This window comes from Leucopleurus acutus (assembly GCF_964270905.1).
Source record: "Leucopleurus acutus genome assembly, chromosome: 2".
Taxonomy (NCBI): domain Eukaryota; kingdom Metazoa; phylum Chordata; class Mammalia; order Artiodactyla; family Delphinidae; genus Leucopleurus; species Leucopleurus acutus.
The window spans coordinates 85,640,667-85,666,789 of record NC_139143.1 but is presented as its reverse complement, the minus strand read 5'-3'; the positions used below and the strand labels follow the sequence as shown (position 1 = coordinate 85,666,789).

The window sequence follows — 26,123 nt, the reverse complement described above, 5'->3', positions numbered from 1 at the left end:
TACGTTTCCATTGGGCCATGAAGAGACCTTGCGTTATCAGTAATAGCTACGTAACAACACCGACTCTTGACCTTATTGGCCATTTCTGGAGCCAATTTAGGACCAATGAAAAATTCGTTCCTGACCCCACCCCCTAGGAAAGCTTATAAAAGCTTTCCAGTGGCTGATCTTTCAATCCTGTTTGTTGCGAGAATCTGAGCTCTAGGCCTTGTAGCATTACTTTCAGTTATGTCTGGCCGCGGAAAGCAAGGAGGCAAGGCCCGCGCCAAGGCCAAGTCGCGCTCGTCCCGCGCAGGTCTGCAGTTCCCGGTGGGGCGAGTGCACCGTCTGCTACGCAAAGGCAACTACGCCGAGCGGGTGGGAGCCGGCGCGCCGGTGTACATGGCGGCAGTCCTCGAGTACCTGACCGCCGAAATCCTGGAGCTGGCGGGCAACGCGGCCCGAGACAACAAGAAGACGCGCATCATCCCTCGTCACCTGCAGCTGGCCATCCGCAATGACGAGGAATTGAACAAGCTATTGGGCAAAGTCACCATCGCCCAGGGTGGCGTTTTGCCCAACATCCAGGCCGTTCTATTACCAAAGAAAACTGAAAGCCACAAAGCCAAAAGCAAATAAATCCAGACAAAGTGAACCAAAGACCAAAGGCTCTTTTTAGAGCCACCCAAGTTTTCAAAAAAAGAGCTAATGCGCTGTTTCGTGATCAGCCCTTCATTTGACACTTTGGTGGCTCTTAAAAGAGCCTTTGGGGTGAGTGGGGTTGGTGTCAAGCCTCCTAATTACTTATTCTTGCCAGGCTTGTGACTCTCCGTTTTCTTGGGCAACAAGACTGCCTGGATATTGGGCAAGACGCCGCCCTGGGCAATTGTGACACCCCCGAGTAACTTGTTGAGCTCTTCATCATTTCTCACGGCTAGCTGCAAATGGCGAGGGATGATGCGCGTCTTCTTATTGTCTCGGGCCGCGTTGCCGGCCAGCTCCAGGATTTCCGCTGTCAGGTACTCCAGCACAGCCGCCAGGTACACCGGCGCGCCAGCCCCCACTCGCTCGGCGTAGTTGCCTTTGCGCAGCAGGCGGTGCACTCGCCCCACGGGGAACTGAAGGCCAGCGCGGGACGAGCGCGACTTGGCCTTGGCCCGAGCTTTGCCTCCCTGCTTTCCGCGTCCTGACATTACGGCTAAAAATGCAGTTACAGCTTCTTTTTCAAAGAGAAGAATGTGGCAAGGATAACCAATTTGATGTAATTTATAAGAGCTACCGGGAGGGGTGAAGCGAAGTGGTTTGATTGGCTAAAAGCTGAGTCCGATCGAACAGCCAATAGGAAAGCGGAAAGCAGACTCTTCGTTTGCATCTTGTACTACGAGGAAATGACGGCCTTGGTAAGTACCTACCAATCGCTGTGAACCACATTAAAGCCCCTTATTTGCATGCCAGGATTTTTAAAGCGAAGGCTTTCAAACAACACGCTGTTTTGTTTTTTATTGAGTGGCAGTTTTTTTCCAACTTAAGAGTGGTAGGTTTTTTTTCACCAAGGGAAATCCCAAGAAGGACCCAAAAGGACTGCAGAGAGTCTCTGGCAGATGTAAGAGTTACTCCCACTCAAGGGTACCGAATTCTGAAGCTGATTACCCCCTTGAGCCCTAAATTACCCTCCAAGTCCCTCCCTTTGTGGCTCGTCAAAGCTAAACTGCTTAAAGAATATAGTACTACGAAGGCCTCCCCCTTTCAGTTTACTCGTTGCCTGCAGTGTGGCTTAGCCCCATGCCACCCGCCACTGCTCCTCGGACTCCAGTTTGACCGAGGCTAGCATAGAATTAGTCATCCTCCTCTTTACCTCCCGGCGGCGTCCAAAACCGCCTTGAACCTGAAGGCGGCTTTCCCTTGGCTTTCAAAATGTCGCCCTTCGTCTTTCCTCATCCTGTTTCTGTTCCTTTGCCCTTTTTTTACCTATTTATTTATTTAATTTTATTTCTCCCCACCCCCACCCCTCAACTCTGGCAACACCAAATTCCTCTGCCCGTCTTTAAATCCCGGTGTCCAGCTGGGCTCTGCCTCCCTACTCGCCCCTCCCCCACACTCCTCCATTCTTCACTCTCCGCGAAGAGTCTTACCCAACTCCATGCTTTCAGCTAACACCTAAATTTGTTTCAGAAGCTCAGACCCATATACGTGACTGCTGACTGGATACTTCAACCTGTTTGTCCCAATAACTCGACCTATCCAAAAGCAAACTCATCCAAACACCGCCCCCCCCCCCCGCCCTTTGTTCTCTTTACCTGAATGGCACCAACAATCTTCCAGGTACCTAAGCCAGAATCCACTGTTCCCTGCATCTCAACAGCATATCCAGTGTTACTTATTTAACTTCAGCCTTTTCCTCCATGATCCTCTTGTTTGCCTCTCTTAGACTTCAGCAACAGCCCCTAGAGACTCGTTTGTATAATCCTCCACCTACCTTCCATAGAAATTTTTCCTGAAAGTTCCATTTCTTTCTCCTCAGCTTCCCATCCCTGGGAGTTCTACATCCCCACCCCATTTTCACCCTTTCCTGAATATCCCATAAAGCTGAAACCGCTGAAATGCGTCTGGGGGCTCCGAGGAGCTTCAGTTCTTTATGTCTCAGCGCAGAAAGAATTCAGCGAGAGGCAAAGTGACAGATAAGTGACTTATTAGAATAGGACACTTGTGAGACTTGAGACTTCCCAAGTGGCTGGGTGAGAAGGTGCCGTGCTCCGAGAACTTAGTGGGCTACAGTTTTATAATCAAAGGAAAAGTGGGGAGGGGGAAAAGACCACCTTCTTCCTCATTCTTGAGTAGACGTCAAACTTCCAGCATCAGCTCCTCCTCCACGTGGGGGGGAGGGAGGGAGGGAGGCTCTTGTCCCTACTTGGTCAAGTCGGGACTGTCATGGTGCAATGGAAATGAGCCAAAAGGCGCTCATTTTCTAAAAATGGTAAATGATCTCAGGTTTCAGTATAATGTCACCCTTTCCTTATATTTTTTTGTTTTTAGTGTGTGGAGAGAAGCATGCCCTTGGAATCAGCTTACTGAGCTCACTGGGCAGGATGTGGGTCTCATGCCACCATTGTTTTATTGTTTTGGGGCATGTCTCATGCTTCTGTTGCATAGTTTTGTTGCTACGCAGGCCTGCTTGATTGAGTGATCATTAACTTAGAGTGGTCTCCCATACCTTTTTCTTTACTTACAATCCCCAGTGGGATTAACTATTTAATTACCTACTTTGTCCCTTCACTATGTCCCTATCAAAGACAGGAGGTAGAATGCTATAGAGAAAAGAATAGACTTAAATTTTTCTCCCTGAGCTCTTTTCTAGTGTTCCTCTTTTATCCTCACCTTTGTTCAACTGACATTTATTGAGTACATGCTACCTATCAGGCAATGGGTATACAGATAATTGAGACTAGTACAAAGAGGTCTGTAATGAGATGCCTCTAGAAAATGGAGGAAATCTGGTGAACTCTGTAAGTTAAAATTAGTTAACATCAGCTATCTATAGAGCTTACCCCTGGTAAGATGCTGGTATAGATTTGTGAAACACCCAAGTACAGTCAAAAGTAATGGGAGTGTTTCCTCAATAGTAGGATGCAACTGAAGATAATTCTAGCCAAACTGATTATAGTATTTCAGAAGATGCACGTGTTAATAGAAAGATATGGTCCACATACAATCTAAATGGGGCAATTACAGTAGGAATGTGTTGTGCTTCTCTAACACTTAAGAGTATGTGTCTGCTAGACACAAAGGTTTAGGCTGTTATAGAAGGTTCCCTGGTGAAAGCATCAGCTTGTTCTCATAGTCTAGGTGAAATGTTTCTGAAGACTATCCAACCCTCTTAGCTCAGGTTCTGCTCTCAATTAACAACTTTCCAATTATTCTACTTTAGGATAAAAATATGAGACTGAAAAGGGGAGAACCAGTATGGGAAGATATATCTATCACTAGAAGTTAATTAATTTGAATTCTGACCTATTCATCAATTGCTTGTGTATTTTGTTAGTGTAACTCTCTCCCCAAGAAGCCAATCAGCTCTGGAAGTTCTAATAGTGTCAACTTTTCAGCCCTACAGAGCACAGAACAAAATACAGTAGTAGGGACCCCATGACAACTCTGGTACCCTTCGAGGCCCTGCTTGAGGGGCCAGCTGACCTCCTGATTTCTTTTTTACTTCTATCACAGTGACCCTGTGCTGTTAGGAAGGGTAAAGGGAAAAGAGATTATATTAAACCCTTATTAAGAGATAAGCCCTATGTTAGGGGCTACCTATGAAGTAGATATACAGTTGTACCTCAGTACCAGGACCCCCAGTGGATACTAAAATCCAAGGATGTTCAAGTCCCTTATATAAAATGGTGTAGTATTTGTGTATAACCTAAGCACATCCTCCCAGATGAAGTATCTCTAGATTACTTTTAATACCTAATACAATGTAAATGTTATGTAAATAGTTGTAAATACAATGTAAAACTATGTAAATAGTTGCTAGGGCAGGGCAAATTCAAGTTTTGCTTTTTGGGGACTTTCCAGATTTTTTTTAGAATATTTTCCATCTATGGTTGATTGAATCCTCAGATTCAGAACCCATGGATACTGAAGGATGACTGTAATTGTTTCACAGATAAGGAAACCAAGGCTCAGAAACGTTTAAGCACTTGCTGAAGGTCACACAGCCACTTACAAAGACATGATTAGAACCAAGGTCTGCCTGATTCAAAGACTCTGCTCGTCATCCCTCCAAGCACACTACTTCACTAACTAGATTGTGGGTTTCATGAAGTCACTTAACTTACCCAACCTCGCTTCCTGCCTCTGTTACAGAGAGAGGGAGAGCTGGAGAGCAGGAGAGTTAGAGAGTGAGAGTGAGAGAGCATGAGAGAAGAATGGAATTAGACTTAATACTTTAAATTCCATCTAGCTATAAAACCTTATTAGATAAGTCCAGATAGGCCAATATCCTACAAATTTTATCAAGCTCAGTTACTATCTATTGCTCCCCAGACCTCCCTTCCCAGCATTCTTACCAGAGCTATTAAAATATATAACAGAGCAGGCCATTTGTAAAAGTCATACACCATCACAAACAGGCTGGATCTTATCTCCTTTAACACCTCTGGGATTTTTAACCAAAAGCAGCTGAGTTCCTAACCAGGCAATCTAGTTAATCAAACATTTAGGGCATTCTGGGTCCATTCTATCATTCCAACCACACTTCTCTCCCTTCCCCTTTTCTTCCACCTTTCCTCAACTCCACCCCCAGCCCCCTCCGTACTGAGCTTCACATCATTCATAAGAGGAGCAAGGCCTTTCCACAGCTCCCTGCCATTGCACATAACGTTGCCCTTGGCTAGAATGCTTTCAGCCTCCTCTGGACCTGCAAAATCCTCCTCATCCTTCCAGTTTCCACCCAGATATCACCTCCTCTTTCATGAAGCTTCCCTACTGTCACACACACAGCCTCAGTGTACCCACATCTCTTTGTTCATATCCTGCTGATAGCATTTAAGCACTCTGCCCTGTGTTTTGACCTTGGTCTCACTTCCTTTCTGTGACCACTTCAAGGGACAGACCATGTCTTCTTCACCTTTAAATCAGGAGTCCTTTATTCCTTCTACCTGGCTCTTAGTAGGGTAATTAAATGTTTTTTGCATAAACAAATAAAACTATACTCTTAGAGAATTAGCATCTTCTTCTCTAAAATATTTCTCTTTAGTCAACAAACCACTCTCCAAATGCTAGCTAGCTATCAACAGTAGACTGTGGTAGCCAGAGTGACAGAAAATACAACAGAAGCTCATCAATTAAATAAAAATCATATACCCTACCATAATAGAGTTGTTAGAATAAATGAGAATTAAACATAAAGAACCTAGTACAGAGATGGAACCTGAGACGCCCAAATGCTGGATTAGGAGGCAGAATAGCTTAATGTTTAAGAGCTCAAATTCTGCAGCCTGACTCTCTGGGTTTGTTTACCAGATCTGTGACCATTGGTACATTACTTACCTAACCTCTAAGGGTCTCTGCTTCCTCAATGGTAAAGCAAGAGTAGTAACAGTAGCTACTTCATGGACTTGTTGCAAGAATTAAAAGAGTTTATAAATGTAAAACATTTAGCATAGTATAGTACCTGTCACCAACAAAGCAGGGGATCTCAAAAATTTGAACAAATTTGCCATTTCAGAAATAAACATTGAGTTTATCCTATGACCACTCCTGGATATACACCAAACAGAAAAGAATGTTTACATCCAACGAAAAGCACGTACAAGGATGTAGTATATTCATATACTGCAATACCACACAATGAAAATGAACAAATCACTGCCACACACAAGGATGAATCTCACAGACAATGTTGAGCAAAAGACAAATACAAATGTATTCATACTATGTGATTCTATTTATAAGAAGTTCAAAAACAGGCAAAACTAATCTATGGTGCTAGAGGTTAGAATAATGATTAACTGTGGCAGGGTGGTATTGACTTCCCTGGGAGCATTCCGAGGTGCTAGAAATTTTCTGTATCTTGATATGGTGTATTCCCATGTAAAATTAAGCTGTATGCTTAAAAAAGTGTGCATTTCTTATGTGTAAATTATACATCAGTAGGGACAAATTAATTTTTCTTTTTTTTTTTTTTTGCAGTACGCGGGCCTCTCACTGTTGTGGCCTCTCCCGTTGCGGAGCACAGGCTCCGGACAGACGCGCAGGCTCGGCGGCCATGGCTCATGGGCCCAGCCGCTCTGCGGCATGTGGGATCTTCCTGGACCGAGGCACGAACCCGTGTCCCCTGCATCGGCAGGCGGACTCTCAACCACTGCACCACCAAGGAAGCCCCCAAATTAATTTTTTAATGAACAAATACTGAAGTAATCATCATAGGAAAAAGATGAATACTTTGTTGGGCATCTTACTCCTCACATTACACATTAGTGTTTATTAGTTTTCGTTTTGTTTTCTTTAATTACACGAGGCGGCCACCATAATGTCTCAGTGCTTAAAGCCTCTAAGACTCTTAATCTGTCCATGACAAAGCTTCACTAAATAGTACATATTGTCATGACTATGTTTTTATTAGAAACAAAGACACTAAACTTGCCCTAGGGAGCTTGCAACTTACAAAGCTTTCATTTATTTTTGCAACAGGAATAATAATGTCGGCCCTCTCTATTCACATACTAGCTCACTATCCATTCGGTACATTTTACCGAACACCCAAGTATGCCAACAGTGAGCCTGGCATAACACATGCAGTGAATACATTGCCTCTGGCCAGATCTCTCTTTCCACATGATTGGTTTCCTCTAGTCATTCAAATCTCTGTTTAAATGTCCCCTCCACAGCAAGGCCTTCTCTGACCACAGCCTCCCACCATTCCCCACCACTGTCACTGGATTAGCAAATTACAAGGCCCTCACCTAAAACAAGTCCTTCTTAGAGATTCCATCTCTTTAACAGCACTCTAGTTGATTTACTTCTCTCTAGCCTGTCTCCTGCCTTCACTCAGATTATCTTGCACCAGACTACTGCCAAAGGCTTTTCTCCTCTTCTCCCTGCTTCCACTCTTCCCATTCCCTTAATATATTCCTCATACACTAGCCACAGTGATCTTCTAATAGAAAATCTGATTCTTTTCTCACTTTATTCTTTTTCCCAGGTCATTTCACTCCCCTCATCCACTTCCCCGCCTCCCCCCCCCCCCCCCCCCCCCCGCCCACGATCTCATTTCATCTTCAGCGAGACTCTTGCCTCACATGCGCTTCTCAGATGCTAAAACTAGTAGACAAAAGCTTAATGAAAAACAGAATAGTACATAGACTCAAAGTATCTCCTACAACTACAAAGGGAAAAAGGAAAATTTTACAATTGAGAAACCTGAGAGATACCACCTTAATCAATTAATCAGAATTATCATTAACAATGAGACAAATTGAATTATATGCCCCCTATATGCTTCAGTGAAAGGATTCAATATCACTTCTGCAGTTTTCCTGCCAAAAATGTATATCCTAAATCTGAATCAGAGTGAAGCATTCGACAAACTCAAGTTGAGGGATATTTAACAAAATAAATGGTCTGTACTCCTCAAAAATGTCAAAGTCGTGAAAGACAAAAAGACAAATGAACTATTCCAGATTAATGGAGACCAAAGAGACGTAACAACTGAATACAGCATGTGATCCTAGATTGGATACTGGCCCAGAATTTTTTTTTCCATTTTATATAAAGGACATTATGGGACAACTGGCAAATTTTGCATAAGATCTGTACATTATAGTACTGTATCAATGTTAATTTCCAGAATTTGACAATTACATTGTGGTTATGTGAGAAAACGTCTTTTTTTTTTACTAAATACATATTAGCAAATATATATTAGTCAGAGCTCTTCAGAGAAATAGAACAATAGGATATATATGGAGAGGGCAAGAGCAAACGAGACAGAGAGAGAGAGAGAGAGAGAGAAAGAGAGAGAGATTTATTATAAGGAATTGGCTCACATGACAATGGATGCTGACAAGTCCCGAGATCTGCAGGGTGAGTCAGCAAGCTGGAAACACAGGAGAGCTGATGGTGTAATTCCAGTCCAAGTCTGAAGGCTTGAGATCCAAGAGAAGCAATGCTGTAGTTCCAGTCAAAGACTAACAGGCTGGAGACCCAGAAAGAGCCAGTGTTTCAGTTCAAGTCTGAAGGCAGGAAAGAAGCCAATATCCCAGTTCAAAGGCAGTCAGGCGGGAGAGAACTCTCTTCTTCCAGGAGGGTTAGCCTTTTTGTTTTATTCAGGCCTTCAACTGATTGGATGAGACCCAGCCACAATAGGGAGGGCAATCTGCTTTACTCGGTCTACCAATTTTAATGTTAATCTCATCAAAAACACCCTTACAGAAACACCCAGAATAATGTTTGACCAAATATATGGGCACCCTGTGGCCCAGTCAAGTTGACACATAAAATTAACCATCACAGGTAGTTAGAGGTAAATGGACTTATGTCTGAAACTTACTCTCAAATGATTCAGAAAAATAATTATATATGTGTAGTTAGATACATAAAAAGAAACAAAGCAAACATGATAACATGTCAATATTTGGATAATCTGGGTACCAGGGTGAGGGGTATACAAGAATTATTTGTACTATTTTTGTATTTCTATAACTCTGAAAGCACTTAAGAAAAAGTTAAAAATAAAATACACACACATAGAACCATACATCCAACATGACATCTGTTCTTCGATATCATAAAGACACTTCAGGATCAAGTCCAAAACAGAATTGGGCACCTAGTCTTTCCCTTCCCCACCCTTCCAAACCTGTGCTTCTTCCAATATTCTGTATCTTAGGGAACAAATGCCATCCATCCAGATGCACAAACCTGATAGTTATCCTTCATACTTTCCCTCCCGTAACTAGCCCATTACCACATCCTGTGGGTTTTACCCTCCCAATGTATATCTTACAGCCACAATTTATTTCCATCTTCACCTGCATGACCACCAGCGTGGTCCAAGTCATCATCATCCCTCACCTAGACTGCTACACTAACCTCCCAACTGGTCTCCCTGCTTGCACTCTTACCTCCTCTACGGTTCTCCACACTGCAGCCAGGGATCTTTGCAAAATAAAAATTTAAAGATGGCTAAATTCAATGCATGATCCTTGATTGGCTTTCGAAAAATAAAAAATTATAAAGGCAGTAATGAGACACCTGGGGAAATTTGAATGTCAACTATATATTAATAACAGTATTGAACAAATATTAAACGTCTTAGGCGTGGTAATAGTATTGCGCTTATGTAGGAAAATATCCTTGTCTTAGGAGATATACGTTTAAGTATATAGCAATGAAATGTAAGATTTTCGCAACTCTCAATGGTTCAGCAAAAATGATAACAATATTTTTATTATATACACACATTCAAAGAGAGATTAGGGCTTCCCTGGTGGCGCAGTGGTTGAGAGTCCACCTGCCGGGGACTCACATGACATGGGTTCGTGCCCCGGTCCGGGAAGATCCCACGTGCCGCGGAGCGGCTGGGCCCATGAGCCATGGCCGCTGAGCCTGTGCGTCTGGGGCCTGTGCTCTGCAACGGGAGAGGCCACAACAGTGAGAGGCCCGCGTACCGGAAAAAAAAAAAAAGGGAGATAAAAAGCAAATCTGGTAAAATGTTGTCAGTAAATATAGGTGAAGAATAAATGGGGTGCTCATTGTACTAACCTTGCAATTGACATTATGTTAAATTTTTTGAGTGTGATAGGGTATTGTAGTTATTTAAGAGAATATCCTTCTTCTTAGGAGATACATACTGGAGTACCTAAGGGTGAAATGTCATGCTGTCTGCAACTTATTTTCAAAAAAAGTATAGAAATACATTTTTAAAGTATATAAGTATACATAAAGTACTTAAACATAAAAGTATATATGTATAAGTATATAATATATATAAATGTAAAAAACAGTGAAAGGTAGAGGATGCTGTTTTGCACTGTTCAACTTTTCTGCAGATTTGAAATTTTTCAAAATTAAAAGTTGGGGAAATACATATATGGAGAAATCGATAAAATATTAGGATACAAAATAAAATACTGGTTGAATTGACGAGTTACATATCATCTTGGAAAAATCTCATCCTGTTATATCCCCACTGAAAACCTTCCCTAGCTTCCTACTGCTCCTAGGATAAAAACAAAACTGCCTAACGAGGCCTTCTCCCCACAGGCCTATACATTCGCTCAGCTTCCCATCACCATCATCTCTGCCCCGTGGGCTCCAACCATATCTAACTACACCCAAAGGAACCACTCCCCCAAAGTTCTCTCTCCTCCTGGCCTTTGTGCGTGCAGCTACCACACTAGGAGGGGCTGAGAAAGGGATTTTTGTGCCTCTTGTAAACTGTTTCCTTAAGTTTTCTCTTCTCCCCCAAGTCTGGACGACATGCCTCCTTAGCATCCTGCTCTTAGTCCCATCACAGCCCTTAGCACACAGGATTGCAACTGTCCACTCACTGGTCCATCTTCTCCAGTGTTCTGTAAACTGCCTGAGGACAGGGCCTGTCTTACCTCCCCAGCCTCCAGGACTGGTCTGGCACACAATAATTATGTATTCAATAAATGAAATGGACTTCCATTTTCTTGTATGTAAAATAAAGGTGTTGGGCTAGATAACCTACAAGATGTATTGTCAATAAAATGAATCGAATAATCTCAATTGCACAGAAGTTCCCGTTTTCTTTACAATTCCTCAGGTTCAGAGCCTCCCACGACCTCACGAGTCGGGGGAAGTAGAGACTACAGTTCCCGAGAACCCTCGGGGCACCACGTGGTGCCGGCCCGGTCTATCGCGTAGCGAGGACTCCATTTCCCAGCGTGCCTCAGGACGCGAAGTCTACGTTTCGCCCGGAACATCAGGAGTCCGGCCCTGAATGGGAGCTGCGGTAGCGAAGACTGAGTGCAAGGTAGAAGGGGCCCAGCCTGGGGTTCAGAGGGGACACAGGGACATTGGCTCAACCAAAAGCCCGGAGTTGCACATACCCTACTCTTGCAACCTCCAGCTCATTCTTTGCGAATCTCCTTAGTAAGGAACGTGCTTCGCGCGCGGGCTCTCTCTAATCCACCGCCTCCCTTCAGCGGCTCGCGGCTGGAGGCCAGATTCCCCCAAGTCACACAGAGGAAAGAGGCGGTGCCTCGCGTCTCACTGTCGCGTCTAGGCGGGCTCCCAGTATGGACTTTGGCCGGGGGGCGGGGGCTGGGGTGGTTGAGAGACTGGTCTCTCACCAAGAGCGAGGCCCTGACCCTCACTGCTCCCGTCCTTGTCTCTGCCGTAGCTGATGCTGAGTGGGCAGCTGGTCGGAAGCCTGTTCTCCATGGCTGGCCGCGTCTGTTTGTCCCGGGGCAGCGCCAGATCAGGAGCCATCGGTCCCGTCGAGGCCGCCATTCGCACAAAGTTGGAGCAGGCGCTGAACCCCGAGGTCCTGGAGCTGCGTAATGAGAGCGGCGGCCACGCGGTCCCACCAGGCAGTGAAACCCATTTCCGCGTGGCCGTGGTGAGCTCTCGTTTCGAGGGACTGAGCCCCTTGCAACGGCATCGGCTGGTCCACGCGGCGCTGTCAGAAGAACTGGCTGGGCCGGTCCACGCCCTGGCCATACAAGCGCGGACCCCCGCCCAGTGGAGGGAGAACCCTCAACTGGACACGAGCCCCCCCTGCCTGGGCGGGAGCAAGAAAACTCGAGGAACTCCCTGAACCCCGAGAGAGAGGGAGGACCGGGATCGAAACGGGTTGGGTGAGAATAAACTACTGGGGCCTTCTTCCCTTCAATACAGTCTGGTATTTGTAAGAGTTGAGGACCTGGGCCCCATTCAACCGGCATATACAGGTTCTCTGGAGACAGCAATTCATTTCACATCAAGGTCAACCTAAGGAAAGCATACAATCACTCACTACTGCTCTTGCCCTGGACTATTAAGGAAAAGCTGCCCAGTTGTTTCGTGTTAAATTGTGACTTAAGGAACCACCAGACCTTATGAGTTGCAAGTAATCCTGTACATTAAAAGAGAAATTATCATATGAGGTGAATTGCTGTTTTGTTAAAGGCCTGTTGAACCAGTGCTACAGATGTTCTTGGGAGAAGAAAGATACTTGAAGCCTAGCATAGTCAGGAAGGGCTTCATTAAACCAGAAAGGAAAGGAAAGTTGTTGCAGGCAGGGGGAAGAACCCAAGCAAAGGCATAGAAGCTGGACTGGGCAGAGAGTTATTGGACAAGACAGCAGTTACAGACACATTTGAACTTCAGACTTGGGGAATGTTTGGCTTTCTATCAACCTGTCCATTTCCAAAAGGATTTACATTTGTTTGTGAGAAAAAAAACTTTAAAAAAAAAAACCACTAAAGCAGTGAAAAGATTATAATCTGGGAAGTAAGTATAGAAGGGGGAGAAAACTTTACGTAGCCCTTTTTCTTATGAGCCTTCCAAATGTCATAATTCTGAGGGAAGCTCAGGTAATGTCTAGTTAAGCAGCTTTCTGATGATCTCAATATGGAGATGGAACTTAGACAGTAAAGAGAAAGCTTGGTTAACATGTATCAACTGTTTCTGGCTAAAGAGTTTAGACTGCATCTGGTTGGGCAGTAGGGAGTCATTGAAGGCTGTTGAGAAAAGGATGCCAGAGAGCATTTTGGGGCAGATTGATCTGGCAATGATGTGTAAGTGGGTTGGCATAGGAAATAGGAGGCACAGAGATTAACCAATGGTGCAGGCAGAACCCTGACCTAGAGGTCAGCTGTTGAAATGGAAAGGAAGGAGTTGATTTGAGAGCGACCATTTTTAAAAAGTCAGAAAACGGCTTGATTAGAACAGAAATGCACTAGAGTGAGAGGAGCGTCAATGGTAAACCTCAGGCAGTACTTTTCAGATTTCCTCACAGATAAAAATTCCCACGGGAGCTTGTTTAAAATGTGGATTCTAGGTCAACTCTCTTCCAAAAAAAGATTCTGATTCCACAAGTCAGGAATGGAATCTGGAATCTACATTTTTAAAAAACACACAAGGATTTGGAGGAAAGTTGGTTCTATTCTCAAGAAATATTACTCCAAGTTTTTGTTTATTTGTATTCATTTTTGGAGTTCTTAGATTTTTTAAATGTTTTTGTAAATATTATTTTTTTATGGCAAAAACTCTTGAGATCTGTCCTCTTAACAATTTTTTTTAAGTGTACAATCAATACATTATCACTGACTACAGGTACAATGTCATACAGCAGATCTCTAGAGCTTAATCATCTTGCTTAACTGAAGTTTTATGCCTGTTGATTGGCAACTCCCCATTCCCTTCTCTCCCAGCCCCTAGTAACCAACATTCCACTCTGATTCTATTTGACTATTTTAGATAAAGTGGAATCATGCATATTTGTCTTTCTGTGACTGGCTTATTTCACTTAGCATAATGTCCTCATGGTTTATGATAGCAGAATTTCCTTCTTTTTTAAGGCTGGCAAGTATTCCATTGTTATGTACATACTATATTTTCTTTATCCATTCATTTGTCAATGGACATTTAGGTTGTTTCCACACCTTAGCCATTGTGATATTCTGCAATGAACATGAGAGTGCTAATACCTCTCCAAGATCCTGATTTCAGTTCTTTTGGATAAATATCCAGAAGTGGGATCGCTGGATCATATGGTAGTTCTATTTTTAATTTTTTGAGGAACTTCCATATTTTCCAGAGTGGCTGTATCATTTTGAATTCCCACCAACAATGTACAGGGGTTCCAGTTTCTCCACATCTTTGCCAACACTTTATATAATAGCTATCCTGAGAGGTATGAGGTGGTATCTCATTATGGTTTTGATTTGCACTTCCCTGATGATTAGTGACATTGAGCATTTTTTTATATATACCTATTGGTCATTTTATGTCTTATTTGGGAAAATGGCTATTCAAGTCCTTAGCCCATTTTTTAATTAGGTTATTAGTTTTTTTGCTATTGAGTTGTAGGACATTACCCCAAGTTTTCAAAACTAGGAGACTGAGGGGGTGCTCCATCTGTAGAAGTGGAAAGGTCAGGATAGAGAGGCCAACTCAGGAAGTAAATGTGATGCATCATGTTACTCTGGCCTTCAGTTTAGAGAGAGAGGAGTTGTTTTTCCATCTCACGTCTTCCCCTCCCAGGACTGTCTCAGAGTTGGACGTAGGTGGAGGCAAAGAAGCAGACATAGATTTTAAGGATTTGTTTCCTTTTTATTTTTCATCAATATTTTCATTTTTTACATCAACAGAGTTGGGTTTAGGGTTCCCCAGGAAAGTAAGGGAGATGGATGGGTCCCTCCAGGGGGTTGCAGGGGAGAGGGCTGCGTCCAGCAAGTGAAGGGTGAGGGAAGAGGGCACACACTCGTACACTGGGCACTGGAGAAGGCAGTCCTTTGAGCACAGACATCAAAGAGTTAAACAGTCACCACCTGGTTCATTGTTACAAAATGGGTGGGGGGCACCAGACGCGGCATGAGGAGGGTGAATTTGGATTTTCTTTTTTTATTGTTGTTTTCACTTTTTTTCCTTTTAACTTTTTTTTAACATTTACAAACAGCTAAAAACTACGACACATCACAGCTACGTTGGGGGAAAGGGGGCACCAAAGAAAGCAGCCACACAGAGTAGGGTGGGGCAGGGGCAGCTTAGCCTACAGGGGCTGTCCTGTGGAAAGGGTGAGATGAGGAGACTGAGGCTTCTGGTCCCTGCATTAGGAGTCCCTGGCTTACTGCCTAACCTCTTCCCACTTTACAGGAGTTGCTGGGAAGGCCCCAGTTCCTGCCCCGCCCCAGCTCCTTGTGCTTTTGATCTGCTGGTTGGACCATATGACTGGTTTCTTTCCCTCCACTGCTCCCCTGCCTGTGAGGGGACAGGTTGGAGGTGGGAGGGCTTCTGTGCTGTGTCTGTCTGTGCTCTAGTGGGTAGAGCCTCTCATTCCAGAGGAGGCCTGTGCTTCTTGAGAGGAGGGGAGGAGATGGACCTTGTCAGGTGCCCTCAGCTCTCCCTAGACTGTGGGATTCTTATCCCAGCCTGGCCTAGGGCTCCTCCCACCCAGGCCTGGCACAGAAACAAGATTAGGGGAGGTACTGGGGGAGGCAGGGTTGTGTGTGTGTCCACTGAAGTTACCCTTGGCTTGTATCTGAGGACAGCATAACGACACCCCCACCTCACAGCACGCACACACACACACACATAAATGTACACAAGCACTCACACACACAGTCCTGCTGAGCTGCCTCAGAACTTAATATATAAATAAATAAGAATCAGAAAGCTAATTTCATAAAATTCAGGCTTCTTACTTGTAGCCCAAATTGAGAAGGAAATGGAGGCTAGGGGGCTGAGGTTTATTGCTACTCCCCCAGGATCCAACAGGAGGCGTGAGAGGGCACTTTACGCGCTTACGACTCTAAGTTCTTTTGGTCCGTGGTCTACACTAGGCCCCTGCCGCCGGCATAGCCACACGCCTGTGCTTTCACCAGGGCCCAGGCAGAGGGAATGAGGGGGAAGGCAGGAAGCCTGTTCTAGAGTCCCAGGCGCCGGGAAGAGCAAGGGCCTCTCTCCAACACTGGGGAGAAGTGTGGGGCCAAGCCTTCTCTTGGGCAAAGTCACGGGTGGGAGGAGGTGGGGGACAGGGCTGCACCCCAAACCTGGGATGGAGGAGCCTTCCCTGTAGTCCCTGCCCACGGGGTCACGCACGTGCACACACATACACACGAACACACGGCTAAGACACCAAACAGGAGCGGGGAATGAGGGCTCTTTGTGGCCAGGATGGCAGGGCAGGGAAGGGGAAGAAGGAATTGTTGGTCTCACAGTGTGCCTGCCACCCCCGAAGCCCCAGAGACTCTCACTGCAGCACCTGCCCCCGCGTCTCGGGCAGCTTCAGGGCCAGAGAACTACCAAGGGCAAGAGCAGCTGAGGCAAAGAGGATGGGGGCGGCCTTGGTGATTCCCACAAAGGATGTGAAGATGCTGATCCCCAGCACAGCTGCCAGCTTACACAGAGCATTCAGGAAGCCGAAGGCTGTGGTCCTGCTCAGGAGTCCCCCAGCGCAGCACGCAGGATGCAGGGGCCCGGCCCAGGAGGGAGACAAAGGGAAGAGGCATGGGAGGGTTTGTGGGGGAAGGGTGGGTAGGTGGGAAAGTGAAGAGGAAGAGGAAAGATGGAGAGATTAGAGAGGTGAGGGATGCACATCAGGGAATACAGATAAATTGGGAGGCAAGGGGGAAAGGACACCAAAAAATTAAGTTAAGACTTCAAGGAGTGAATATATAAAGCTACCAACTTGTAGAGGAGAAACTCAAGGGGAATATGTACCCTTTTACCCCTAAAGATGCCTTTCCCAATCAGCCCCCTTCCTCACCCCTTTTCTGTCCTGTCCTGTGAGCACTAAACCTGCTGCCCTGCCCCTACCACACTCCAACTACCTCTTGTCCGAGGGGTAGAGTTCAACAGTCAACACGTCCAGCGCGTTCCAGGATGCAATGCTGACCCCCCCAAAAAGGCAGAGCAGAGCAATCATGGCTGACTCGCTGTTCCCAAAAGACAGGAAGAAGCAGGAGACACAGGACATCACGCTGGAGCCAGCTAGAGCCGGGGAAGGAGAAAGCAGCATGAGCCTGGCCACAGCCCACACTGTCCTGTCGAGCAGCGTTGAGCGCAGCCCAGGATGAGACTCTCTTTTTGCCAAGGTACCCAAAAGAAAGGCTTTCCACTCATCCCCAACCTCCCTTAAAATTGTCTTATTAACAATTCAGTACCAACCATTTCTTCAGTGCAGGCTATGGGCCAAGCAACTTGATGGTTTACACGCATTGCTAATAAGGCAACCTCATGAGACAGGTACTATCATCACCGCCATGTTGCAGATGAGACAGCTGGGCTCATAGAGGTAAAGTGACTTGCCCAAGGTGGAGCTGAGATTCAAAACAGATGACCTCAAAGCCTGTGCCCTGAACTTGCTATTCTGCCTACCTCCTACCCCCAGAAAAGCTTCCCCACCAGACCCCTCCCTGTCCTGCAGCCACCCCCAAGCAGAAGACGTGAGAGACAGAACCTTCTATCTTAGCTTCTGGCTAAGCTTTCCACAGACTAAGCTGAGAAGCCCAGTGACAGCCTTCCCCTTCCCCCAGCCCCCTAAACAGTTCCGACACACCACCAGCCAGCCTCCCCGCCTTACCAAGCATCCGGAGCCTGCCAATCTTGTCCATGAGCAGGGCAGACACAATGTTCCCAGGAAGCACAGCCAGCGTCCCCAAGAAGCTGACGAAATACACCATGTAGGCGCCTTCACCTGTCCCTGTCACGTCCAGTGGGCAGCCCTCCTTGTTGTGCAGGAATGTGCTGTTCACCAGACGGCTGTTCACAAACTTGTACTCAAACAAGTCTGGGGGCAAAGGCCAAGACAGGCGGACAGGGCAGATGTGAGAGGGAGGCTGCTACTGCTTATGCCCAGGGCTCTGCCTTTGAGGGGTTTAGCTGGGATGGCTCTCAGAATCATTCAGGACACTCATGGCAAAGCATCAGATAACATCACCATATGAACTAGAACTCTTTACAGCACAAAATGACCATAGTCTACCAAATGAAACAGTGTGGCTGGCTGTTTCCCAGTTTTCTCATTAACAGTGTCTGCTTCTTTCCCATTCATTCTTTTTGTCTGCTCTAGCTGACTACAAGCAGTAGCAGTGCCATGAATTTAGGATAAATTAATGAGCAAAATATTAAAAATCATTAAAAATCCTATCTATTATTTTTTCCTGCAAGGTGGAAAAACTCACCCAGTACTCCATTTTGTGGTGGGAAACCTCAGTCTAGCTCACAAAACCAGCCTTTCATGTGCATACAGTTTGAGAATCACTATTAAAGAAATGGATTAAGGCACTGACTCCCTTTTCTCCACCAAATATCCCTTTTATTGTTTTTCTGTTTCCCAAGGACACTGTTTTGAATGATTTTTGCCCTCTTCAAAAATGCATTAATATCACCACACTGAGCTGTTTCAATTCTAGCCAAAGGCAAAGAAACCTGATGTTTTTGTCAGATGTTCTATTTATCACAGAAAAATGTTCAATTTCCATTAGATATTTGTAATTATTGGTAGTAGCTAATAGGCCCCCATACCACCTCCAAGGCTCCAGAGAGCTCAGCTTGAGAACAGTGAGTTAGGAAGTGAAGAAGGCTCCTTTTCCCTGGCTCAAGATCCACCCAACCCTTTAGTCTGTCAGCCACTAGCCACCCCACCTTACCAGTGTTATAGAACACGGTGTTGATGAACGTGCAGTTGCGGAAGAAAGTGTTGCTGGATGTGACATCCTCGAAATAACACTCCTCAAATAGGGAGTCCTCAAAGGACACTGACTTCAGACGCAGCCCAATAAACCTGTAAGGCCAGGATGATGAGAGCCACTTTCCCCTCATCCTTAAACCCTCCTCCAAGACTCAGTTCCTTAGTGAAGTAACAGGAAGCTGCAGCGCTGAGAACCACGGCTCCTTGCCCCCAAACACCTTGTCTCCAAATCCCCAGACTCACAAAGGAGGCAAAGGGTAGAAGGGGTGGAAGGAGTGAAGTGCAGAGGTCCCCACATACTTGTCATTGAAGTACTGTCCCCCTCGGTGGATCTGATTCTCCAGGGTGAAGTTAAAAGTCACATGCTCTACACGTTCCCCAGGGAACACTTTGGTGCGAGCTGCATAGTCCACTGCTTGGAGATGGCGGATCATGTCGGGAAACCAGACAGTCAGGCCATAGTAGCTGAAGAGTCAAGGGCAATGGAATCAGACAGGGCTCCAGCATCAGAGCCACGCAGTCCAGAAGGAGGGCGAAATAGAGTCAGCTCATGTTAGGACCTTGCTCACCTCCCCAGCCTCATCTCCCACCTCATCTCATCTTTCACCAGTTGCTGTGGTTCTGGGGGACTTCAGGTTCTTCTAACCCTCCCACCATATTATTTCTTACCTCCCAGGCATTTGCTCTTCCTTCTGTTTAAAACAGTCTCCCCATCCCACCCTCAGCCTATCTAACTCCTATTCATCCTTTAGGACTTAGATCCCCTCCCCAGCCCACCCCAGATCTGGGCTGGAAAGCCTGCTCATGTGTTCCAGAAGCACTTCCCCCACCGTGGCACCCATCACACTGCTTTACAGCTAGTTTTCTCTAGCTCCTGGACCGAAATGTAAACTCCATGAGGACTGGGACCACATCTATTCCATCGCATCAGAGTACCTGGCACAGAACAGAAATTAATACTGTTCAGCCTGTAATATTAGTTTGTTGGATTAATGAGTGAAGTATAGGGTGGAGGATAAGAGGGGCTCTGAAAAGCACCTTCCTCATTATTCATCCCCTTCACTTCCATTTTCTCCACCTCCCTCCCAACCCACAAACCATCACATCCCCCACATACCACCCGTCCCACCCACCTCCTCACCTGAACGACATGGTGAACCACACACCCATCATCATCAGAGTGATGCGGCGATATTCTGGACCAAAACAGGAGAGGAAATTCCCCCAAACCTAGGTGGAACAGGACAAAGCCAGACAGTGGCTGCCAGCCAGTAGTTTTAGCACCTAAAGATCCCCATTTTTCTGCTCTACCACCTCCCTTCAGTTCACGCATCACCCCCACACCCAGGCTCAAGCTCTGCCTTCCTCTCCATCTCTCCCACTCCCTTCTTTCTCTCCACCATCCCATACCCCATTACCTGCCCTCCCAGGCTCAAGGCCCGGACCCCCCAGCGCTGGTACCAGGTCCCTGTGTCTGACTGAATCTCAATCAACTCATCCTCCTGATGAATTGTCTTAATGTGGGTTACCTAGGGTCAAGAGAAGGAGCGAGCAGTCACACAGTCTGTACTTTCCACCCCTTCCAGGTACCTCAGTTTCTCCCGCAGTAGCAAAATGGGAGGCAGGAGGTGGACATGATACCCTGAGGGATCTCACTGAGGGAGAGTGTGGCCAGAGCTGCCTAGGAAGGTGGGTGGGGACTGCGGGAGGTATCCAAAGAGGGGCCAGGTGGGGGCTTGGAGGACTGAGGGGGAGGACTGTGGCTTACTGAGAAGACTCGCTCAGGATGCCCCTTGGCTCGCATGTTGGTGTCATGGACCTGCTTCAGTACCATCCAGGCCTCATCATGTTTCCCGTTCTAGAGCCACAGACACAATCCCCACATCCAGGTTAGCCCCTCCCTGACCCAGGGTTATAGACCCCCTCCCTCAACCTGGCTTATGGAATCACAGGACACAAAAAGGCTCCTACCCCCAACCCCTATGTGCCCCTATGTGACCTATGGGCACATCCGTCATCCACTCTGAAAGAGCCCAAGCGGGAGTACAGCAAGATATCATCAGACTTGGGTAAGAGTGGGGGAATCCAGGGTCCTAACCCAGGTCTTAGGGAATCCCCTGGTCCAATGGAAAGAGAAAACTGAAACCAAGGGAAATGATGATGGTGGGCAAGCATGTAGTCAGAGAAGGGGCAGCATCCTAACCCTGCTGGATCAAGATAATGTTGGAGGGGGAAGGAGTAGGCAGTAGATCCTCTTTTGAACTGTAAAGTCAGGGCCAGGGCCAGGACCTCTGCCTGCAAAACCTTAAGCCACCCATGGTTGAGCAGGTCCCATGGTTTCTCCACCCACAGAACTCCTCTGGAAACACATTCTAAGACAAAGGAAGCAAGATAAAGTCCCCCAGACCTTGGACCCTGTGAGGAAGGAAAGCAGCCACATAGGACCAAACCAAACCCACAGTGGGTGTTTGAATACAGGAGCCCCTGCTGCCCTTCCCCCAGGCCAGCCCCCGCCGCATTCACCTCCAGGAAGAAACGGGGGCTCTCCGGCTGTGTGGTCAGAGCCCCAATGGCAAACACAGAAGGAAAGGCGCAGACGAGGACAAAGACCCTCCAGCTGTGGAACTGGTAAGCGGACCCCATCTGAAAGCTCCACCCTGGCAGGGACAGAGTCACAGCATCAGCAGAGAGGCCAGAGGCTGGAAGGTCCTACCACAGGGAGCACAGGAGAGGAGGGAGTCTGGGGTGCATCTTCTGGGGGCTGCTCACCGTAGTGGGGGATGATGGCCCAAGCCATAGCAGCGGCGTACACTCCACCAATCATCCAAAACATGCAGAGCCAGCTCAAATGCTCCCCACGTTTCTCCTGGGCCAGAAACTCCGAAAAATAGGAGAAGACGATGGGGATGGACCCTCCAATCCTGGAGGGCATTGCAAGAATTCAGCATTGGAAAATGGCCATATTCTTGATCCCCTCCCTGCCCCACTGCTCTGGATCCCCAAGTCCCTTTCATCTTCCGGACCTTTTAAAGAGACTCTTTCTCACACGTGCCCTATAAGCTCCCTCACCACCAGCCATCAAGCACTCATCCTTGGGAATCTGGGAAACAGGCAGGCAGGTCTCGGGGAATGGGAAGGAACAAACATTGAATGTTGAAGATGACTACAGAGTTGGAAGGGAGGGAATATAATTACAGAAAAGAGGGGAAATCCCCAAAGGAAAAAGAGCAAAGAGGCAACTGAGGGCACATATACGGGAGCAGGCCAGAAAAGAGCTTGGAGACAATGCAGAGAGTACATGCAGGTGGCTGAGGAAGTGTAGGACTTGGGTGGGTCAGGACTTCAGAGTTCTGGCAGGTGGGGGTATTGACAAGGTCTGTTACTCAATGTAGGAAATATTTAGACTCTGGGAAGGGGATAACTCAAGGGTCCACAGGTACCCAGGGGTGAAGCTGAGACCCACTAGGCCTCTTCATGGAGCCAGGCTCAGAATGGAACTAAAGCATAGGGTGGAAGACTCAGGAGTGAACCACACATGGAATGGCATTCTGGACAGGCAGTAGACAGGTCCTGGACAGGGAGAAGCTGGCCTGAAGATGGTGGGAAGAGAAAGGAATTCATTCATTCAACTCACACATATTTGAGGTGCATCTGGTGTGCCTGGCACTGTGCTGGGCCCTAGAGATATAACAGTGACCAAGACCCAGCCCTGCTCTCCAGGGGCTTAGGAAGTGGACACTCACCCGACGCCAGAAAGGAGGCGGCAGAAAAGGAAAGTGCCATAACCCTGGACGAAAGATGAGAAAAAGGCGAAGACGCTGTTGACTGAGAGTGATATGAGCAGACATTGTCTTCGACCCAGCCGATCAGCCAGCCCTCCCCAGAGGAAGGCTCCCACCATCATGCCCAGGTAGACAATGAGGCCTGGAAGGAGGAAAACAGGGGCAGAAGGGGTATGAGCAGACACATTTCAATTCTTCCACTTGCCAAATATTTAAATGAGCTGAAACTGCAGGAGCATGGATGGAGATCTGAAGGACCTCTAGAAGCTAAGTCTACCCAGAGATGAGAGCAAGTGAGAGAAGATGAATTATGTGAGCAAAAATGGAAGGCCATCTCTGCAGGCCAGGGGTTCAAAGGCAGGGATGCAGGTATGGGAGATCCCTAGAATTCTCCTCTTTCTTTCCCTCATTCCTTCTTGCTCGCTCTTACTTCTCACTCTCTTGCTGTCACGCACACACATGTACACGCACACACATACATGACACCCCCATCTCTGGCTTGCCTGGAATGAGGAATGGATCTGCCTAGATTCTCAGACCCTCCCAGGGTCCCCTCTATTCTCTCTGCCGTGATGCCCTCAAAGCAGCAGGAGGTGTCTCTTTTGTTTCCTGGGAAAGAAGCTCCATTGCTTCAATCTTCCCAGGAAATCCCATGCACAAAATCCATCCTTTACTCTTTCCAGCTCCAATACTTCTGGTCCTAAAACTCTCCTGTTTCTTACTTCCTTCATAAAATCAGAGTTGGAATTGATCTTAAAAGTCATCTACTCCAAACTCTACATTTTACCCAGGCCCAAGCCAAGCCCCAGGGAGAAGGGAACTGCCCAAGATCTCACGGCAACTTGGCGACAGAGCAAGACCTGATCCCTTCTGAGTGAATCTAGGGGACTTCCTCCCTCTGGGTCCCCATCAGGAAGGGCCATTAAAGACCAATCGCTGGCCCCTGAACACTCCCAAGGCTAACCAAGAGCAAGTGTGACCAGCTTCTCTGGCTGGAGGCCGAGGATTCTTCCCCTTCCCCGACCACCCCAAACTGACTCTCCTCATGTAAACCAAGGAATTTGGATACTGACTTCTTGTTCCCCCCAAAAGGGGAATGGATCAGGATAACAAGAGGGAAGGCTCTGAAGAAACATTAAATGGGGGCCCATCCCACCATGGCCACCTCCTGCAGAACTAAGCAGACCACCACCCAACCACTGGCCCAAGCCCCAGCCCAGCTGCCCTCCCTCAGGCCTCTCTTGCATAAGCAACCTCACCATGACCCAACCCCCAGAGGAGGGGGTGGGGGTGGAGAGTTTGCAGAGGAACCCTGAACCCTCTGGGCACATCTTGGGAGCAGGGTCCTTGGGAGCCCAGTGGTAAGGACAGGAGCAGTTCTCAGGAACAGGAGTGTTTCCAGAGTTTCGGGCAGGACGGGGCTAGAGTGCTCGTTGAGAATCTTACCCAGCATGCCTTTGTTGGAGTCAGACAGGCACATGTCTTTCTCAGCACTGGGCAGCACGAAGCCCACCACAAAGACCTCGACACCATCAGCCATCAGTGCCAGACCAAGCACGAAATACAGTGTCCACTGGAAGCGGCCATGGCCACACTCCCGTAGGATGGCTTCATACTGCTGGGCCAGTTCTTCCCGTTCTTTCCGCCGCTGTGCCTCTCCACGGCCCCCAGGGGGGCCCTCCCCATCACCCAAGCCCCCCCTCACTCCAGCCAGGGGTGCCCCATCTGCCATCCGCTCGCCTTTGCCCCCAGACTCTGCACGGGGGATGCCCTGATATTCCCCCTCATAGATCTCATCATCCTCGTCATGGCCCTCAGTGGCATCACTAGATGCGCCACCTTCCTCCTCATCCTGGGCCCCTTCCCCGCGGTAATAGCCGTCAGCAGTGGCAGGGAAGTCATCATCATCGTCCTCCTCCTCAAAGCGGGAGTAGGATCTCCGGGAATATTCATCCTGGACTCTGTCCAAGCCCTTCACCACCTTCTTGGCTGCGTGCTTCTTGACTTCCTTGGCAATGTCTTTGGCCCCACGGATGAAAGCTGCCCGGTCTCTGAAACCCTCTTCCATGATGGGGCTTTGGGAATACTTCACAAGATTTCCTACACTCCTTATTCAGATTTTGCTCAAGGACTTGTGGAGTCAGAAAGACCCCGTCCCCCTGTTACTTAGATGAAGTGTGTTCGAGTATCTTTGGGCACAGAATAGGAGAATATAGGGCTTGGCCAGTGTGTGTTTAGGCGGGGAAAGGAGGGAGAGGAGCTTTGGCCCACACCCACTTCAGTTGGGTGCATTGGGAAGGGAGAAGGGGAGAGGGGGAACAGGAAGGGGAGGGGGAGCCAGGTTGCGGAGGCTAAGCTGGGGAGCCAGGATAACTCAGAAAAGGCTGCTACTTCTCTTCCAGGAGCTTCTGGAGATCTAGAAAAAAATAAGAGGGAGAAAAAGGAGGTTGTGAGGCGTAAGACACTGAAGAAGGCCAACAAAGAGCTCCTGCTGACACAGAGCCCCACCTGGGCCATGTGTTACAGAGATGGTCTCCTTGCCGCAAGTCCCACTTGGTAAAAAGGGATGACTACCTGGGCCTACTACGGGCCATTCAGTATAAGCCCCCTTACTTTGACCTTGGAGACTAGACCCACGGGATTTGCTCCAAAGTTACAGTCATCGACCCAGAGCCCTTCTCACGACCCCCTGCCCCCCATCAAGATCAGACCTTTTGCTTTACCACCAACCTGCCAAGAACACCAGAGGAAATAGAGAAACCAGAACTCCCTACTCCAGTCTGGTCTGGGTTTCTTACTGGGGGTGGAGCTTGGGGAGAAGGTGGAGAAGGAGCACTGAGTCCTCCAACCTGTTGCCTTCAGCCCACGGATGGCATCTGAAGGTGGGGCTTCCACAGTCCTTCCCTCAGGTTTCATGTTTACAGGCCTCACAGGGAGGGGTCTTCTCCCAACACAGCTCAGTGGGTGAAAGCTCAGCTCAGAGTCAGACACACTTGGGTTTGACTTCCTGCTTCAGCACTTACTAGCTAAGCGACCACGGGCATGTCTCTGAACCTCCAAACCTTAGTTACCTCTTATTTAAGCAGGGAAAAGTAAGGATTAAATGACATAATGTGTGTAAGCTCTTTACCATAATACCTGGCACGTAAAAATTGATGAATAAATATTAGTTATTACGCTTCACAGTGATAATAATGTACGGAGATGCCCTCTACTCCTTCACAAGATGCCAGAACAAAAGCCCTGCGGGTGCTCTTTAGGGTGAGCAACAGAAAGGGATACTGGCAAGGAGAAAGCTGGTTCAGTGCAAAGCACATGACAGTTACACGACATAAGTTGAAATCCCAGCTCTGCCATTTACTAACTGATCTTGAGAAGGTCACTTAACATCTCTAAGCCTCAGAGTCCTTATATTTAAATTGGGGATAACAATCTCTATTTCTCCAAGTTGATGTGAGAATTTAATCTCACAACAGACATTCTATTAGTTTCCTTCCTTCCTA

The 26,123-nt window shown here is 47.3% G+C and overlaps 4 protein-coding genes across 4 annotated transcripts; 2 read left to right on the top strand and 2 right to left on the bottom strand.

Moving 5' to 3' along the window:
• Positions 1-192: 192 nt before the first annotated feature.
• On the top strand, positions 193-709 carry LOC309957244 (histone H2A type 2-C). The gene has a single exon (XM_082832390.1). It carries the CDS (start codon positions 229-231, stop codon positions 616-618), a length of 390 nt encoding a protein of 129 aa, XP_082688516.1. The 5' UTR covers positions 193-228; the 3' UTR covers positions 619-709.
• Positions 646-1,337, bottom strand: H2AC21 (H2A clustered histone 21). The gene has a single exon (XM_082832389.1). It carries the CDS (start codon positions 1,170-1,172, stop codon positions 780-782), a length of 393 nt encoding a protein of 130 aa, XP_082688515.1. The 5' UTR covers positions 1,173-1,337; the 3' UTR covers positions 646-779.
• Positions 1,338-11,268: 9,931 nt separating this feature from the next.
• Positions 11,269-13,484, top strand: BOLA1 (bolA family member 1). The gene is made up of 2 exons (XM_082832956.1): positions 11,269-11,473; positions 11,843-13,484. Exons 1-2 carry the CDS (start codon positions 11,441-11,443, stop codon positions 12,257-12,259), a joined length of 450 nt encoding a protein of 149 aa, XP_082689082.1. The 5' UTR covers positions 11,269-11,440; the 3' UTR covers positions 12,260-13,484.
• Positions 13,485-16,396: 2,912 nt separating this feature from the next.
• SV2A (synaptic vesicle glycoprotein 2A) lies at positions 16,397-24,688 on the bottom strand (the record flags this gene model as incomplete). The annotated part of the gene is made up of 12 exons (XM_082865711.1): positions 16,397-16,580; positions 16,977-17,136; positions 17,729-17,935; positions 18,798-18,931; positions 19,139-19,303; positions 19,980-20,068; positions 20,257-20,367; positions 20,607-20,696; positions 21,362-21,495; positions 21,608-21,759; positions 22,582-22,762; positions 24,067-24,688. The coding sequence occupies 12 exons, from the start codon at positions 24,686-24,688 to the stop codon at positions 16,397-16,399; spliced, it is 2,229 nt and encodes a 742-aa protein (XP_082721837.1).
• Between the last annotated feature and the right edge of the window lie 1,435 nt (positions 24,689-26,123).

Coding starts and splice junctions, on each gene's coding strand:
- LOC309957244 (XM_082832390.1), top strand. CDS start 229: ATGTCTGGCCGCGGAAAGCAAGGAGGCAAGGCCCGCGCCAAGGCCAAG.
- H2AC21 (XM_082832389.1), bottom strand. CDS start 1,172: ATGTCAGGACGCGGAAAGCAGGGAGGCAAAGCTCGGGCCAAGGCCAAG.
- BOLA1 (XM_082832956.1), top strand. CDS start 11,441: ATGGGAGCTGCGGTAGCGAAGACTGAGTGCAAG. Junction 11,474..11,842: donor TAGCGAAGACTGAGTGCAAG/GTAGAAGGGGCC, acceptor TCTCTGCCGTAG/CTGATGCTGAGTGGGCAGCT.